The sequence below is a fragment of the Podarcis filfolensis genome, assembly GCF_964270895.1.
Source record: "Podarcis filfolensis genome assembly, chromosome: 14".
NCBI lineage: Eukaryota > Metazoa > Chordata > Lepidosauria > Squamata > Lacertidae > Podarcis > Podarcis filfolensis.
In genome coordinates, this window is record NC_139616.1 from 26788456 (window position 1) to 26807412 (window position 18957).

Genomic DNA, 18957 nt, shown 5'->3' on the forward strand with positions numbered 1-18957 from the left:
TCTCTCTTTGTCATTTATCTGCTTGTTAACTGTAGCACAACGAAAAACAGACAAGAAGTCTTTGGTTAATGACCAACAGAAATGCACTAGAATATCACAAAACACACACACACACACACAAACACACAATGTGTATGAGCACGAAGATGCAAGTCCTACAGAGACAAACACAGATTTGTCAAGGATCAGAGCTCAGTGAATGCCTCCCACAATCTGCTGTCCAATACCTGCAACTTAGATCTCATCACTGTCTTACGGGGCTTTTAGGGAAGGGTAAGAACATTAGAAGTGGCCAACCAGATGCCTATTGTGGGAAACCTGCAAGCAGGACCTGAGTACCGTATTTTTCGCTCCATAAGACACACTATCCCCCTCCTAAAAAGTAAGGGGAAATGTGTGTGCGTCTTATGGAGAAAATGCAGGCTGTGCAGCTATCGCTGAAGCCAGAAGAGCAAGAGGGATCAGTGCGCAGCGATCCCTCTTGCTCTTCTGACTTCAGGGATAGCCACGCAAAGCCTCTTGAGCACAGCGGGAGCGCTCCTGCCTCTTCACTTTCTTGTTTTCCTCCTCTAAAAACTAGGTGTGTCTTATGGTCGGGTGCGTCTTATAAAGCGAAAAATACGGTACCTCTCTAATTCTTTTTTAAAGCCATCTAGTTTGGTGTCTCCTGTGGGAACGGTACATTGGATTGTTTTTTTTAATTGCTTTTGCTTGTAGGGAATTTATGTTGGCCAGTTTCAACAATATTGTTTTTAAATTTTATGTATTTCTGCCCTAGAACCTTTGGGCATATTATAAATAAATAGAGAAGTCATGCAATGCTAAGATTGCAAGAGATCTTGCAAACAAGTATGAAAGCAGAAGCTAATGTGTTCCAGCGTGGTTAGCTCATATGCATCACTTCCTATAGTGCTGGGTGCCGGGCCCTCCCAGCCTGACTGCCACACAAGAAGATTAAAGACATGCTCAATGGGAAAATTCAACACACACACACACACACACACACACACACACACACACTTGGTGATGTATATCAAGAGGCTGCTTTATTCCCCAACGCAAGCTGAAGACATACTTACTGTCCTCCTCAGTGGAATGCGCTCCCTCTGAAATGTAGATTTCCAACTACATGAGAGAGAAAATAACTGCTTAAGATGTTTTTATAGGACAGGTAAGCATCTGCACAGAATACACAACACTGTTTTGACAGCTTGCTATACAGTGGACCCTCTGGATACGAATGTAATTCGTTCCAGGGGTCCATATGTACCCCGAAAAATCTGCAAGTAGAGGCGCTGCTTATGCACATGCGTGCAGCGCGATAGAGCGTTTCTGCGCATGCGCAAAACACTTCCAGGTTTGCTGCGTTCGCAACCTGAAAGTTACGTTACCCCAAGCTAACGTAACCAGAGGATCCACTGTAATGGGCAAGTCTCACTTGTGTTTGCAATATGAAAGGCCTCTCTTTTTCTCTGCAATGCAATCTCCACATCCACTCCAGGGTTTGTTATACGGTAAGGAAGCATAGCCTCTTACAATCTGGCAGTTCTCACATGCCTGTCAAAGCTGTGTACATGATACAGTCTCCTTAGAATCTTATGGTACCTTAAAGACTGTGATTAGCTGTGATTCCTGTCCTGCAAGGGGTTGGACTAGATGACCCTTTGGGTACCTTACAACTCTAAAAGTATATGATTCTTGTACAAATTTATTATGACTTAAACTTTGGTAGACTACAAACCATTTCACCAGATGCATGAAGTGTACCTGATGAAGTAGACTGCAGTGAGTGAAAGCTTATGCAACAATAAATGTGTTAGTCACAAAAATCTGTGTTGTTCTTCCTGCAAGAGACTAGCATGGTTGCAATCCCTCTGGAAATCCTGCCAACAGAAGCACTCTGGGTTCTTCATTTCACGTCCTCTTCTAAGACCACATTTTGTGTGAGCAACAGATAACACCACCCCTTGAAATTCCCCATACAAGCAAACATGCAAAACATTTGGGGGGAAGTTGGAAGTGGAATGTGTGGCCAGATAAAGCCCTCTAAACATGCATTTCTGGAGAGTCAGCTGCAGTACGTTTTTAGAAATACAAACAAAAGTGTACAAATTGTGTACCTTGTGTTTAAAAGGCAAACATCTTTGCAGCTTGATCCTCAAACACAGCCCTGCATTTTAAAGAAAAAAGATGTCATTTTTCTTTTCAAGCACTACCCTTCCATTATCTTTCTATCAAAAGAGTTGGTGGCATGTGGTCATGCAGCAAAACGTATTGCTCAACCATCTGTAATTCAGTTTTATAAACACGTGAGGGAGAGCTGGCCTTGGTTCTCAGTGTATCTTGCTCTAAAGATAGCAAGTGTTGCCTCATCTAAACTGTGAAAAAGGCAGGGAAATGAAGTGAGCGGCATCCATTTTCGAGATCTGCTTTCAAGCACAGAACTGCTTTACAATTTGGTAATAAGCTGTGAAAGACTGAAGAGTTTCGCACCACACACTGCCAGGGCATGAGCTCTGATTGGGATCAGGACACTAATGTGTTGAGCTTTACACAGGGACACAGTCTTCAGTCTGCCTTGCAAAAATAAGGTTAAATTGGTTCCAAAGAAGCCTATCCCTAAAGGAAACATTTTTCAACATGAAAGGTCCTGCAACCCATTCATATTTAATAATTCACAATACTAATGCTGCATGTTTCAATGCACAAATCCAGAAATGCTTCCAGAAGAACTGAGTGTCTCTTTATTTGCCTTTCCAATATCTTTGTTTACTTAATGTCATGAAACTAACAACTTCACAAATCGCTCAAAGAACCCCCTCCCCCCAGGTCTTACCTATGAGAGTGGCCAAAGAGCAATGAGGTACCGTTGGTGTAAACCTGATTGTGACCAAATATTCATCTTCCCCAATTTCATGCACTTCAACACAGCTTTCTGTTACCACGTCTAGTTCTTCTAAAGTGTTGGGCTTCTCTGGGTCCCGGATAGTTCGAATTATATCTAAGCAGAAACAAACAGATCACAAGTGTCTGATTATGGGGAAAAGGTTGAGTGATCAAACTCTAGGCCTGGAGTCAGCTGCAAATCCACTTGCGTGTGACATAAAAGGGAGTTTGATGCCAGCCTTGCCAAGACTCTTCACAATCTGGTCCCTCTCAGCCTTTAGGAGGAACAAAGGTTGCAAGTGACATTTCAAATGAGAAATGATAAAAACAACATATGAAATGTGTTTTGAGGCTCATTGCTTCATGACCAGTGAGCCTTGCAAGCAAGTGGGTACTGTGGAGTGAATTTGGGGTTTGTTTGTTTTTTTGTCTCTTCTGGATTGGAAATAATCTTGCCACTGTGACTCAGGCATTGTTATCCTCAAGAAAGGAACTATCGCAATAAACCTGGGCAAGGGATTACCTGAGTGGGGGGAGGTAAGAGGCATGGAGGCTGGAGATGTAAATATCAGACTTTGAAAAGCTGGTATCACTGGATCAAGTTCAACAGCTTTGTTGAATTAATTAAACTAAAACTATTTTAAAATTAATTATTTGTTAAATAATTTGAACTAAAATTGGATTTTGAATAAATGTGCAATTAATTGTTACAATTTGGAATTTGATTGTTATTATCTTCCTTCATGGGTCATGCAAACCACCATTAAGAATCATGCTATTTATTGGGAAGGCTAAAGGCAGTGGGAATGAGTTTATGGAACCAAGAGTGCGGTGGCCCCCAAAAAGTTTAGGATCCACGGCAATAAACTCTATGCGGGGCTGCCCTTAAGAGTGACCTTGAAGTTAAAGCCAATGCAAAATGTATTAGCTGGCATACTGTTGTCACGCATGTTACAGTGTGCTTAAAAGAGCCTCATGCTAGCTGCCAATAACTTACTGGATCAGGGTTAAGTTCCAACTTACAATACCCTAAACAGGTACCTGAAGGATTGCCTTCTTCCCTATCTCCCTGTCTGGCAGCCAGGACTGTCTGGTGAGGCCCTCCTGGCTGTGCCCACAGATCCCATGGGCCCTAAGCAAGGGGAAGAAGGCCTTTTGGGTAGCAGCCCCCTCTCTTTGGAATTCCCTTCCTTCAGAGATATACAGGCAAGTGCCAACCCCAGAATCAATTGGGCCTCTGCTAAAAACGCATTTATTTCCTCTGGCTAGTCATTAGTGACACCGGGCTGTACAAGTAAGTTCTCATAAAAAATAGAAATTAAAATTTGTACATTTTAAAGTGCGCACTCTGACACACTTGGCTGCTGGTTTAGTTTGTGCTGCAGTCTCAATACATTTTTAGCACCTTGTCGTTTCAGACGAAAGGAGGTGCGTAAGTTTAAACTGTTCTCGGTTTATTGTTGATTTTATGTGTTGAATGATTTACAGAGCTGCTTTTGGGGTTTTTTGTTTTTAATTTTTATCTTACTGCTTTCTTCTCTTCGTACACTCCTTCAAGGTTTCGGTTTTCTTTTTACACACCCCTCCTCCAACTGCGAGGCAAGCCGGGTCCTGGGCCGCGAAAAACCTCCCGCCCCGTGAAGCCTGGATAGGGACGGGGCTGGGGAGCCACTGACCGTAGACCTCCAGGGCCCGCTCCTGCTCCTGCTCCATGGCAGCGGCGGCGGTTCTGCTCGGGGCCTCGGGCCGGTGGTGGGCCTGGTGGTCGTCCTCCTTCTCCCGGGCCTCATGCCCCCCGCTAGAGAGCGCCCGCCAGAGCAGCCCCAGCGACAGCATCCCGCCCCGAGCCAAGCCCGCTCGCAGCCTCCATCAACCGGCCCTGCAGTCCCTCAGGCGGCCCTCGCGGGCACTTCCGGTCTCGGGGTGGGCGGGGCGCTCCACAGGCAAAGCGACGCTGTACTGTACTCACAAACCGCACTCTTCTCAACCGAGACTACATTTCCCGCCGTCCAACGCGCTCGCTCGCCCGGCTTTCCGCGCGCGAGGACTACATTTCCCGACTCGCAACGCTCTCACTCGCCGCCCGTGGTGCGGCAGCTTATCCCCGCGAGGCATTCTGGGAAGGTTAGTCCGAAGGAAGAGCGTCGGCCTCCGCCCTCCCGGCTTTCGTTCTCTTGTTGTGGCTCTGCCCCAAGATGGCGGCGGCCGCGGTAGGTTTCTGAGGAGACCCACGGACCCGGCGGTCGCGGTTTTCTCAGGCGAAAGAGGGAGAATGGCGGCGTCGGAGGCTGGGTCGCTTCGCGTTCTCCTGCAGCCGTTCCGCAGCCCCAGCCAGGGCATCACCCGGGCCAAGCTCAGCGGCGGCCGAGACGCGCTGGCGACCGTGACGGGGGCGGAGCTGCGCCTGACGGGGCTGGTGTTAGCCCGGCTCGACGGCGGGCAGGACGGGCCCAGCGGGGACGGTAGTATCGCCCTGCCCGGCGCCTGGGAAGAGTAAGTGGGGGTGGAGCAAGAGCCGGGCCTGCGGGGGCCCAAGTCCAGCGTCGACCCCCCCCTCTCATAGAGAGAAGCAGGTGACGGATTCGACCCCCGCCTCCCCCCAGCGACAGCGCCCCTCACCGCATTTAAAAACGTTTCGTAGTCGGGGAACAGCCGGTCAGGCACCCACCCACGTGGTGATCTCAGAGGCTAACTTACTACAATATTGCTTTTGAAGCAAATCAATCCTTCTCTGCAGCAAAAGTGTGTTTGTCCCCACGTAAATGTCGGGGCAGCAGAAGCAAACGCTGTTTGGGTTTTTTTTGCATAAAATTGATTGTAAAAAAAAAAAAAGGCCTCAAAGCGGTTTACAAAAAAAGAAAGATAAACCAGTGAAATTATTAAGAAAACTTAACCATGATTTTAAGTTTTTGAAAAGTTAAAATAACAGTTTAGACTGAAACAGATCAAAGGCTTGCATCAAGTTTCTAAGCATCGGCGTATGCTTGACTAGACAGTGTTTTTAGCAGGCACCAAAATGTTTATGTGTTATGAACAAAAATAAAAAATTAACTTACGAAAAGAGTACAGTGAAGGTGCCTCCCACAGTAACAGTTTGAGTTCTTACAAAGGTGTTATTATGTGGCACCTGAAACAGTACCAATTCCACTGATTGCTTCAGCACATATGGGGTTGTTGTTGTATTCATGATGGTGCATTGATAAAAGATGCATATGACCTCAGTATTATCATTGTTAGGTCTCACCAACCTTTTTTTTGGCCTTTAGCACCTTTGCAAATCAGAGGAATTGTCTTGGATACTCCCCCCATCCTGCATTGCAACTAAGGACACACCACACAAACTACCCTGTTGCTTCTTTAAAACCTCATTTTAGGAGAGGGGGCTGGAGACACATCAGCAAAAGCCTCTGTTGGCAACTCTTGAATGTGGAAGTAGTTGTAAAGCATGGATTGCGGGTGAGGGAGAGAAGAGAAGTGTCAGTTTTGGCCTTCATGACGGCAATAATGCACATAGTAGTCTAAAGGGGGGGGCTGTCAGACCATTAAGTCCAGAATCATCTAGCCGCACCACTGAGGATGGTTTATCCAGTGCCGCCCGCCCCCTCCCATTACTGCCCAGTTTCACTTGAATCAACCACTTCTCTGGCTCAGCATCCCATTTTGCAACAGCCCCACCTGCTGTGAGGCTTTGAACCTCCGTGTAAAATAAGCTGTCAGAATCTACAGTTCCCCAGTTCACCTTCTGGTCCCTTCCTACCTCTCTTGTTATGAAATTGAGTTGCTTGTCATTTTTCTTTGGATAGATACGAAGTATTACTACTCTTGTTAGAGAAATAGACAAAATTGTAAACCCAAGTAGATTATTACTGGTTTCACTCCCTAGAGTTTTTGTTTCATTGATTGTATGTTGGTTGTCCTTTTCAACTGCTGTGTTCTTCTAAGCTTTGTGATCATTTTTTGTGCAAGTGGACAGTAATGTAATTCAGTTAAGTAATTTGTCTCTGAAAGGCACAACATGCTTAAAATTTCAAAGAAGAACAATTGGAGGTATGGCTCATGTATTAAGTTTTGTTTTCCTAGCTTCACATGGGAGAGTGTGGAAGATGAGGACCTTCCAGTGGACAGTCTTAAACTACTTGCTGTCAGTAAGACCCATGAACTTCTCGTATATGAAATTAATCTAAAGGTTGGAAAATGTGAGGCAACACTCTTGCAGAGCTGCAGTGAAGATACGCAGAAGCAACTCATCAAACTTAAAAATATTAGTGAGTATAACATTCATTCAAGATGTAAGATACTAGTTTATTAATTTGTTTATTGATTTGGAGACCATTCTTCAGCAGTGTCTAGAAAACAAAATATGTTATATGGTATCTATTGCAGACCTTAGCCCATGAGTTGTAACTTGCTGTAGACAGGTAGTGCTTATAAACTTTGGTGGGGCTGTTTCAAACATTGAATGCAGACGGCCTCACTTTTGCCACTTGTGGGATGGGTGATCCATTTATCTTTATTAGGACTGTGTTGTATTGCTTGTTTATCTGCACCTATTGTTACTGCATATGGAAATATCCCTTTTGTCCTCGTCATGCAGGTTTATCTTCAATCTCCTCTTTGAGAGTGCTGTCATTTAAAAATGGCAAAGCTTTGATGCTGCTCAACAACTGTATTATTGCACAACTTGCTTTTCTTGGAGGAGAACTGGAAGCAGAAAAGTTGGAGGAATGCTTTCTTCTTGATCTGTCGTCAGAATCTCTGGAAAGGATAGTAGATGTTGCCTTTTGCAGAGGTGTTCTTTTCTTGTTAGAGGAATCTGGATGGATATGTATCCTTTTAAATTGAGTTTTAACATCCTGCCCTTCCTCCAGGACAGAGTGGTTTGCAAAACAAATGTATAACTTAAGCAGTAAAATAAAACACTAGCAGATAATTCTCTGTGTTGCTCACTAATTCTTAAGAAACAGACAAATACTGAGATATATAAATTGATATTTTTGTTGTTGTTTTTCTCTTAATAAATAAAGTGCTAGCCTTGAGTAATACAAAAGGTAAGATGCAGAAACAGTCCGGGATCAAAACAAGGTCAAAACCCATTAGGTCACAAGGCAAGTCAGGATGCTAATGCAAGGATTTTGTTCAAGCACTCTGCCAGCAACTGGAGACTTTTAACCAGGAAGCTTCAGAGCTCCACCCAGAGCACAGCTGGAGGCCATCTGGATTGCCTGAGGCAGTGATTTTCAACCAGTGTGCTGTGGCACCCTGGGGTGCCTTGAATGATGGTCAGGAGTGCTGCGGCAATACTGGCCTTTGTCTCTCTTTCCTCCCCTCTGATGCCCTCTCATGTCTCTGCCTCCCAAAGCCTTGCACAGCTGTTGTAACAGCCCTGGCTACAAGCTCCCCAGGCAAATGGTGCCTCTGGGGCTGGCCACGGGGACCTGGTTGAACGGAGCTGAGGCAGCCTTGGAGTAAGCAAGCAAGTGGGTGAGGGAGCCCAGCCAGCCAGTCTTCCAGGCCTTGCTGATGGGAATGGACAGACAAGTCCCAGGCCCCTGTGGGGCAGTGGGAGGAAGCACCTCTTTTTGGGGTGGGGGGGAGGGGCGCTCAGAGACCATGGGGCAGCAGCTGCGGCTCCCCAGAGGACTCCCAAGGAGAGGGGAGAGGAGAGGAGAGGAGGCTGAGGGAACACTCCACAAGGGAAGGTGTTTGAAAAGGGGTGAGAGGCTGCCAGCTTTGTTGGCAAGGGGTGACATAACTGGACTCCTGAGCCCCCACGGGTGCTGCAGAAAATGTAGTTGGTCAAGGGAGCCATGGAGTCAAAAAGGTTGAAAACCTCTGGCCTGAGGAGTTTGGTCCTCTCATGAGGAGGAGCTTCTTCACAAGTAACACTTTATTTTCAAGGAGTCCTTGTTCTTTGGATGGGTGCACCTATACCTTTATCCGCCAGCATGTCACCAGACTTGGTGCTAACTAAGCCTCTGCCTCTGATTCTTTGCAGGGGCCCTCTTTGTCTTGCAGAGAAGATTGGGGTCCCAGATCCCCTGCTCTGTCTCACTGTGCATTGACACAGCCTGTTTCTCTTTCATGCTTGTTTTTTGGAGCACCAAATCTTTCTGTGAAGAGGATTGTTCTAGCCATGTGCCTGACAGTTACAGTATCTTAAGAGGTGTCCAAATGCATGCAGTTTGGAATGGTTCAGTCTACTATCTTGATTCGAAACAGTGCCCAGTGGTCTTGCACATTAGGTCTAAGTAAACATGCATAGGATTGCTGTGTCAGGATGGTGGGTTTTCCTTTGCATGTGTGCCTGTTCATGTGACTCAGAAAGTGTCTTTCTTTGACATTGTTGCAAAGATATTTTCGATGCTACGGATGGTGCCTACCTTGCCCATGTTGATGTCTCCCTCTATCAAACAGAGGGGCAAGATGAGAAGCGTCTGGACATCCTGTCTTCTCTTACACTGTTAAATATATCCCATGATCTCAGTGTTGCTGTGGTTGCCAACAGCTCCAGTTGTGTCGTGGCTATTGACCTCCATTTATACTTCAAGTAGGTTGGCCACAATATGCTATAAAGTGGTATTGGGCAGGCAGATTTTCACTTTTTAAATTCTTTGCCAGTTCTAGCTTTTCCCCCCTCTCTCTCTCTCTCCCGAAAAGTTTGATGGTCCTTCTCTCTTGAAACATTTAGGAAAATGGTTAAAACTTTTAATTGTGCTGGGCGTTTGTGGTCTTAATCTCACTTTCTCCCCCTGCTGCTTAAATTGCTTTCAATGACTTTTTAATGCTCACTTTATTGTTATAGTTTATTGTCAGTGAAAATTTGATTTTTTTTAGATTAACTGTTATAGGGAACTTTTTGAGGGTTGAAAGGTGGAGTTGAAATCATCTTATTTATAAATAAACACTTTCCCCCCACAGAGAATATCCTGAGCATTTAATTTGCAAGAAAAACTTTGACAACCTTCCTGTAGAACAGTTGGAGGGGACAGATGAGGATGACCTCAGAAGTTCAGATTACAGCATGAAACTTATGCAGCATCCATTTCGGACCGACAGGTATGTCTACAGAACTTCTGCCTTGCATCATTAATCTATGTGGAAAAGAGGGATATGTTTGTTCAGTCCTACTTGCCACTTTGGCACTCTGGCTCCTGCTGTTACTGCCGGTAAAATAGCTTTAGAATGTTAGGATGAATTAGTATAAGCTTAGACATGTGGCATCATTTCCAAATAGATGCACAACTATGTCTAAACACCCTCCTCCCCAGGACTAGTTTGCAGATGTTTTGATGGCAAGAAACTATACTTATCCAATCTGTTTATCTGTATTACAAATCCTTTTTGTTCAAGTAATGCAACTATAGATAATTCATAGATTCATTGTTAAAAATGTTGGTGTGATTTTTCTCCTTTTTTCCAGATCCTGGAAGGCACATTTGTCTTCATTGTTTGACACAACAAAAGGATCTAATTCTTCAAATTTGGCAGCCAACGTTTTCTTGCCTTGGTGTCAGTATCCTTTGCATCTAGAGCACTGTGACTGTAAGACTCGTGAAGCTTCTGAGGCCTCCTTTCTGCATGATGCTGCTCATGTCCTTTCAAACTCAAGAGGAAAAGATCCCCAAAACACAGGCAAAAGAGACAGACTATGGAAGAGCATAGACGTAGGAGGACTGGAAGATGGTGTGAAACTCGAGTGTAAATCTGTGACAGGTTTTAGTGCATTATTCACTCTCTCAAGTGAGAATGAAGGACTGATTCTTCTTCTGTGGGATTTGGAGACCCAAGATGTGATGCGTTCTTGTGTGGGCAAAAATTCATTTTTTGTGGAGTGTAACAGAGAGGAGCAGTTATGTCCCATCCTTTCAGGTGAGCATCTTTTAGTTGCAAATAAAAACCAAAGCCTGCAGTCTAGAAACCAGAAGCATTTCTTTGTTTGTAAGTACTGACACCATTGAGGGTGATGCAAGAAGATCGCATTCAGTCTCATAAAGTACCATATAGATCATGTTTGATATGACAGGTGAATAAGTTCTTCTTTTATTTATTATAACCCTTAGAGCTCGGCCTCTCCTTGGTTCTGTTTGGCTTGACTCAAGAGGAATTCTTGAATAGACTGATCATCCATGGAAGTGCTGGCACTGTAGATTCTCTTTGCCAGCTCAATGGATGGGGACGATGCTCTATTCCCATACATGCCTTGGAGGTAAAGAAACACTTGTGGCCCTTGAGGTTCTGTGCCTCCCTCATCCCCCAGTGCTGGGAGTGGTGGGATCTTGCAACTGGCAGGGGATTCTTTTTTTCTTTTTCTTTTTGACAGCCTCAAATGTTTACTTTGAGCGTATCTAACCTGCAGCCTTTGCAGGCTACGTGGAAAGGGCACCACCCAAAGTAATATACAGAACTGCCATGTGGATAAGTTGTGGAGCATGAAAAAACTGACTGCTCTTGGTGACTCTGTCCTCCAGCCCTAGTTTTTTATTCTGCAGTATTTTCGGCATGAGGTGATCCTTCTTTTCCTGATTTATGCTGCACATCCTATCTAGGAAAGTCCTCCTCCCACAAAAAGACAAATGGAAGTTCTTACCTGCTGGGCATCTATTTTTCTGATAGATAGAAGGACATTCCACCCTCCTTCATGAAGCCTCACTTATGGGTCCATAGTGGAATAGTGCTTGGGGAAAACAGGCTCTCTTGGCTTGTTGCATGACTTTTTGGCTTATTTAATTGCATTCTTGCGTGGATGCTTTTTTTTTTTTTTTAGTACTTTGTTCTTGCCTTGTTGTTTAACCATCCTGCAAATTGGTAGAAAGTAACTTTTCAATCCGCAAAAAGAATATCAGTCCCTTATTTAAGAACTTCTGTTTCTACATGTTGCTGCATTTTTAACAGTGATTCTGTTGTTGCTGTTTAGGCTGGCTTAGAGAACCGTCAGTTGGACACAGTGGATTTCTTTTTAAAGAACAAAGAGAATATTTTCAGTCCCTCCGCAACTTGCTCCTTACAAGATCAGCCTGCAAGCACTTTGTCAGATTTTTACTTGAAGAGTAAGTAAAACAATGTAAATGCTGAAATGGACATTGCTTTGACACAGACCTTCGAAAAGCATAGTGTAGTCTTCACCTGCCTGATGCCTTCCAGATATTATAATAATAATAATAATAATAATAATAATAATAATAATAATAATAATAATTTTTTATTTATACCCCGCCCTCCCCAGCCAAGGCCGGGCTCAGAGCGGCTTACAAGCAATAATAAAAACAAGATGAATGATTACAACTTAAAAACAAAAATAAAATACAACATTAAAATAATGGAACATTAAAATATTAAAATGTAGCCTCATCGCAGGAGGAGAAGGAAAAGAAAAAAGAAAGAGAGGGAGGGAGGGAATCAAATTGGCTCCAAGCCAAAGGCCAGGCGGAACAACTCTGTCTTACAGGCCCTGCGGAAAGAAATCAGATCCTGCAGGGCCCTGGTCTCATGAGGCAGGGTGTTCCACCAGGCCGGAGCCAGAGTTGAAAAGGCCCTGGCTCTGGTTGAGGCCAATCTAACTTCCTTAGGGCCTGGGACCACTAGAGTGTTGTTATTTATGGACCTTGGGGCTCTCCGTGGGGCATACCAGGAGAGGCGGTCCCGTAGGTACGAGGGTCCTAGGCCATGAAGGGCTTTAAAGGTCAAAAGCAGCACCTTAAATCTGACCCTGTACTCCACCGGGAGCCAGTGCAGCTTGAAAAGCACTGGGTGAATATGCTCCCATGGCAGAGACCCCGTGAGGAGCCTCGCTGCAGCATTCTGTACCCGCTGGAGTTTCTGGGACAGCTTCAAGGGCAGCCCCGCGTAGAGCGAATTACAATAGTCAAGCCTGGAGATGACTGTCGCATGGATCACTGTGGCCAGGTTGGGGCGGGAAAGGTAAGGGACCAACTGCTTGATGCGGTGAAGGTGGAAAAATGTCGCCTTGGCTGTTGCTGTAACTTGCGCCTCCATGGAAAGGGAGGCGTCAAGGATTACACCCAAACTCTTAACGGAAGGCAATGGCACTAATTGGGCCCCCACAAGAGAAGGGAGTTGGTCCCTCATCCCAATGGTTCCCATCAGCCCCAGCCAACATGGCCATATGTTGCCGAGACTGATCGTGATCCAAAACATCTGGAAACTTCCATGTTAGGAAAGGCTGGTGTAGTGAGGATGAAAGAAATTCACTGTGGTACAGCTCGTGTGAAATTAATGCTGCACAAGCCACATAGAAAATAATCAGAGCTATATAAGGGCATACTATATTCAGCGAAGCATTCTTGGGAGAGATGGAACATGCCCTGTGTATTCAGAAAGTGCAATCGGGTAAATGGATGCCATATAAAAGATGGAGGCAAGCTGTGCTTTCTTTTCTGAGAATCCTTTTTTGAGTGGGGGGAGGACATTTTAAAGCGATCTTCTGGTCATTTCCTGCTTTAATTTTTCTCACACAGGCATGGAAGAGCTTACACCAGCCTTAGATTTGCTTTGCATGGCAATCCGAGAAAATGATTTGGAAGCACAGAGCAAGCATTTCTCTGAGCAGCTGCTGAACCTCACCCTGTCTTTCCTTAACAAACAGCTCCGTGAAATTTGTATCCACAGAGAAGGTAACGGTTGTGCTTGTGTTGCTTGAATTATCATCATGCTCTGCATTTCCCCAGTAACAGGCCATGAAACCTTTCTACTATTTGAGCTATTTTCATGTGCAAGCTGTGCTCCTGCATGTGACCTTTTTTTAAAAAAAAACCAACAACAACATCTCTCCAGTGGTGATATTTGATGAGAGAAAAGGAGGAGCGATTCAGGCTTCAGCTCAGTGAATAGTGTATACCGTATTTTTCGCCCCATAAGACGCACCTAGTTTTTTTTTGGGGGGGGAATAAAGAAAAAAATTTTTATTTCCCCCCCCCCAGGCGCGGGGGAAGCCTGAGCTTCCCCCGACCCCAGCCCCCAGAACAGCCTGCTATCCGCAAGCCTAGGGAGCCGCGCCGGTCTCCCCAGGCTTGCGGAGAGCTGCGCGAAGCCCAGACGCGCTCTTCAGCGCGCCCCAGGCTTTGGAATGCAGGCAGTTCTGTGCAAACTTTGGGAGCCCGGCGCGAAGCCACGCCGGGCTCCGGAGGGTTGTGCGGAGCTGCGCGAAGCCCGGGAGTGCAGGCAGCTCTGCCCAAGCCTCGGGAGCCCGGCGTGGCTTCGCGCCAGGCTCCGGAGGGTTGCGCGGAGCTTCCTGAAGCCTGGAGAGCAAGAGGGGTCGGTGCGCACCAACCCCTCTTGCTCTCCAGGCTTCAGCGAAAGCCTGTATTTGCCCCATGGGGCGCACACACATTTCCCCTTCATTTTTGGAGGGGAAAAAGTGCATCCTATAGGGCGAAAAATACGGTAATTGTTTTCTTCCATTACTGTAATGTCCAAATCCTATACACACATACTTGGAGGTGTGCCCTTTTGGACTCCGTGGGATGTGCTCGTGAATAAACACGCAGACAATCATAGTCGCTGTATGGGCTGTAAAGCTGTGATTCATAAAATGATTAAGTCAGTTTTCCAGGATTTAAGTTGACTTAACAACCTAGTCCTTTGGACTAGCTGGACCAGCACCTGTACTGGGTCAGGAGGGATCAGTACCTTATAGTCAGTTCATACTGTGGGCTTTGGCACTTTTGCATCTTGTGTGTTTCTATACTATATTTGGACTCCTTTGTCATCATGTTGATGACTGAGTGGACCTTTGTGAGTGGGCAGGTGAGTGGCCCAGGCAGGCTTCCCTGTGTTCCTGTTGTCACTGTCACCACTGGTAATGAGGAGAGGAATGAAGGGGAGAATGTCTTTCTCCCCCTCTGCACCAGTGCAAGCGGAACAGGATGTGGTGGGATATGTCTTTGAATATGTTAATGTTCATTGGGCTACCCTTAGTGTTGCAAGTCTCCCAGGGAGATGTTTTCATTCGTTCCTTCCATTAAGTGTCTTCCTGTAATCTTCACAGAACTGGATGAAAATCTGGACAGATGTGTTGATATTTTAACCAGCTACATCAATAAACTTAGGATGTTTATGATAAAGTTCCCTCACAAGCCTTCCGGTGTCATCAGCTTCACATGCGATCTTGAAGAAGACGTGCCCTGCGTAGAACAAAGCCAGAAGTGGGAAAAGTTTAATACAGAGGTAACTGGAGCATCAGTTTCAAAAACGCCTGAGCATATATTGCCCAAGACATTGTGTCTGTTTGCTAAACAATTTCATTATCCCAAGGAAAAATGAGTGACCTAAAGCCATGTTTATGGCAGAATCCAGCCATAGTTAAGCATTTGGAAGTCCTGTTGATTTCAGTGAGAGAGCTAGAGACTGTGTGCCAAACACTCCCATTGAAATGAAAGGCAGGTAGTACAATAAAAACATTAACTTGGTGTGAAGCAACTTTTGAAAAGTTGTGTGCTAAGGAAGAATTTGAAAGTACAACTTGATAGTATAGCAGTGGAAGACTGTGTCCAGTTCTGGCTGCCTCAAACAGAAAAGGATACCCTGGAACAGGAAAATATGTAGGAGGGCTACCAGAATGATCAAGTGATAGCATGGAGGGAAAGTAGCAAGAGAGACATTTCCCCCCTTCCTCATAATCATAGAATTGTTGAATTGAAAGGGACCCCAAGGGTCACCTAGTTCAACCCCCTGCAATGCAGGAATCTCAGCTAAAGCAGGCAACTTCCTGTGTTTTTAAGACTGGGTTGTGTTCCCTTAACAACTTCCACCCACTTCTCCTCCGCCATTCCCCAATTTGCCTCTCCTGATCCTTCAGAAAAGAGGTTGAATGTCAGGCGTGGTGTTTTTCAAAAGCAGCTAGTTGCATTGCATGCCTTTCTTTGCTCTTTCAGCAAACGGTTGCTGAAGCCATATTAAACAACAAGCTCCCGGAGGCTCAGACCTTTTTCCGGATGGCAGGTAATCCTGCCCAGAATCTTAAGGTACTGACCCAGATAGGACTGGATCTGGTGTACAAAAGCCTTCTGAAGGATGATGTCAAAGAAGCCTCCAAACTCTTAAGAAACATGGTGAGTAATGCATGTCCAGAGCGTGGCTTGATCTACTGTGCTTACTTCAGTGTATTTGCATGTACACACAGCAAGGGATTGGCTTTGCTTCTTCAGGGGCTAAAGAATGGCCATTGGGGGTCCTTGGCGAGTTAACAATGGGAGTTGAACTCATTAAGGATTTTCTTTTTCCTGTCAAATTCTGCTTAATTGGGGGGACAGGGAGAGAAGTATCTAACATAGGAGAAAAATAAGTGTGGGCATGATCCATTGAAGGGTAAGCACACACACACACAAACGCACACTAACGTTTATATATGTGTACGTGTATGCATTTGATTCTTAATTGGGTGGGTAACATAGGTCTGTTGTCACTTTCTGCAGTCATCTTTTAAAAAAGGGTAGTATTTTCCTTTTATGTACATAAATTTGGATAAGCACTTTAGGTCTTGTTTTATTGCCATTTTTATATTTGGTTTTAATATCTTTTCGTACCTCTATTTTTATTATGTAAGTCACTTTGAGACACTTTGCTGTAAAAAGCAACCAACAGTAATAGTAATAATTTGTCTGAGGAAGGGAGGCAGGAGTTTTTAAGGGTTGAGCATTTTAAGCCCATTTTGCAATCTGTTGAAATTTCTTCAGTCCTTTGCAAGCTGCAGCCGAGCCCTGAAATTCTTTGTAGATACGCACAAAAGAAAGCCTATGAGAGAAAATAAGCCATTAATACTTTCTTGTGTAAACTCTTCTACCCTTCCCCTCCCTTGACAGGGCTTCAATGTGATGGAGCAGCTGCGCAAAATATGTTTCTACGTAACTGATCACCGTGTTCGTGACTTTTTGGTGAGTGCGGGGAAAACCTTTGCATGGGTTGTGGTCCTTTAATTTCATATGTCTCACCATGCATGTGTAGGGTACATTCCTGGGTGACTTCTGCTGCTACTGCCTGCCCCCACCTCACAAATTGTGCTAGTTTTCACCCAAGTCCCAGTGATGACTTCACTTTCATGTTGTCTCTTTGGCATTAGTAGCTGATGTGGAAATCCTGTTGCGGTGACATCAGTGCCATGAGGGATCCACACCACGTTGTTTTGTTCTAGACCACTTCCAGTTCCTGCTCATATTTTTGATTTGACAACAAACCCTTTAAGGAGTTGCTTTTCCAGTGCCTTTGATGTTAGGGCGCAAACTGCATTGCTAGTTAATGTTTTGGTCTGACTCTCAAGGTGAACATACTGAAAGAGGAAGACTACTTTTCTGAAGCTGAGATGGAAATGATAGACTTTGTGCATAAGGTGGAAAATGTCTATGCAAAAACTTTCCAAGAGAAGGAAAAGACTACAGCCCAGCCCAGGTAATAGATCTTCAGCCTCAATTTTTAAAAACATGATCTTTACCAACAGTGATGTGATGAGAATTGTGCGAGGTTTTGAATCTCTATCCATGCAGCAAAAAAAGTGAGTCCTTGTTTGCTCCTGCTTTCTCCAGCTGCAAGCTTTCTTTCCATGGAAGGTGTGAGATGATTTTCCTTCTTACTCAACTGATTGTTAGCAGTTCCAACTTAACTGTGCTGTAGGCTGCAAACTTTCACTGTTCATTGGAAATGATTGTATTGGGAACAAGCTGGCTAGCTTGAAAATCTGAACTCATCAGGAAGAGTAGATAAATGACATGGACCTCATAGAGATGTTTTGTTCTCATTTTCAGTTCCTGGAGAAAAGAACAAGATCTGTCTATCCACATTCCTGTTCTGGATTCATTCCTGCAATGCAATGAAGATGGAGTTAATATTGCAGAGTACAGCATTATGTTAAACTGGGCTCAGTGGTGGGATCAGGTTACCCGAGAGACTATTCTTCTTCCTATGCAATCTCCCGAAGGCAAGTACTCTGCCATAAATTTGTTTGGTCAGGGAGCTTTGTGTCTTAAGGCTGTACTTTTGGGACTAACAATAGGCCATAATGTTTTAAAGCAAGTGTGGGGATATCTGACCCCCAAGTCAGATGCAACCCTCAGAGGCTTCCCGTCTGGCCCCTGAAGCCTCACTTGCTCCCCACCCTCAATTTCTGTAGTGGCTGCAGACGGAAGGCAAAAAACAGGAAATGGCAGGCACTGGGGACTTGTTTTGGTTCGGGACTCCACCCAGCATGTGAGGAGCTTTTAACCCCCTGTTACCTTCTGCAGTCCACGTCTGGGATGAGCCCTCCCCCTTGCCTACAGTTTGCATTGATAATAAGGGATCTATTGAAAGGAATGAATCAGGATTATCCTGGATTTGGGCCAGAGTGGGGAGCAAAGGGTCATGTATTCAGTAATCAGGGCATAGCTGCCAAGAAGACATTTTACCTTGTCCTAACTAACTCTGCCTCGGCCACAGACAGGATATGGACAGGAGCCTCTCTGATAGAGTGAGGGCAGACTGATGTTGGTGAAGCAGCCCCTTGGGTATCCTGCACCCAGATTGTTAAGGGTTTTAAGGATAAGACCTAATTCTTTGCATTACACCAGGAAACAGATTGGCTCATACACATTTACTCTTCCTAAGCTTACAGTGCTTTATTTTACAGTGACAGTGGGGACTAACCCTGTGACCCTATACACAGTGTGCAACTCCAGGCGTACACTTAGTCTATTGTACTGACTACCTTTTTAAAAAAACCACACACAGAACGCAAATCATGTGATCCAGAGGTTCTTTGGATGCACCTTTCATCTTGGCATGACTACTCCAGTATGAGCTCATGGATTGTAGCATCTCAGCAACAGGAGAGTAACACAAACTGGCCACGGCTGACAACAGAGACCATTGAACACAGAACATTGTGTAGCCATTACATGCAAAATGAAATATTGGACAATTTAGCCAGGTATGTGCCTTGTCTAAGTCTTGGTTGGTGGAACCTCTGGCCACGGGTCTCATTCAGTCCACCAGGCCAATTCCAGCAAACTGTGCCCACTTGACATCATTTGACATCAGTCATTTTGATCTGCCCTGCAACTTTCTGTAGTTTCCTGGGTTAGACTT

General features: G+C 45.0%; 1 protein-coding gene across 1 annotated transcript in view; it reads left to right on the plus strand.

The window, feature by feature from the left end:
* Positions 1 to 4565: 4565 nt before the first annotated feature.
* SPG11 (SPG11 vesicle trafficking associated, spatacsin) overlaps positions 4566 to 18957 on the plus strand; it is a 34275-nt gene continuing 19883 nt past the window's right edge. Inside the window, exons 1-15 of the mRNA XM_083586091.1 lie at positions 4566 to 5379; positions 6967 to 7151; positions 7481 to 7711; positions 9238 to 9433; positions 9805 to 9942; positions 10307 to 10755; positions 10947 to 11092; positions 11801 to 11933; positions 13362 to 13517; positions 14891 to 15069; positions 15777 to 15953; positions 16704 to 16775; positions 17159 to 17286; positions 17640 to 17812; positions 18601 to 18799. Of these exons, the coding sequence (XP_083442217.1) occupies positions 4598 to 5379; positions 6967 to 7151; positions 7481 to 7711; positions 9238 to 9433; positions 9805 to 9942; positions 10307 to 10755; positions 10947 to 11092; positions 11801 to 11933; positions 13362 to 13517; positions 14891 to 15069; positions 15777 to 15953; positions 16704 to 16775; positions 17159 to 17286; positions 17640 to 17812; positions 18601 to 18799 (3344 nt within the window). The 5' untranslated portion in view covers positions 4566 to 4597. The remainder of the gene's footprint in view (positions 5380 to 6966; positions 7152 to 7480; positions 7712 to 9237; positions 9434 to 9804; positions 9943 to 10306; positions 10756 to 10946; positions 11093 to 11800; positions 11934 to 13361; positions 13518 to 14890; positions 15070 to 15776; positions 15954 to 16703; positions 16776 to 17158; positions 17287 to 17639; positions 17813 to 18600; positions 18800 to 18957) is intronic.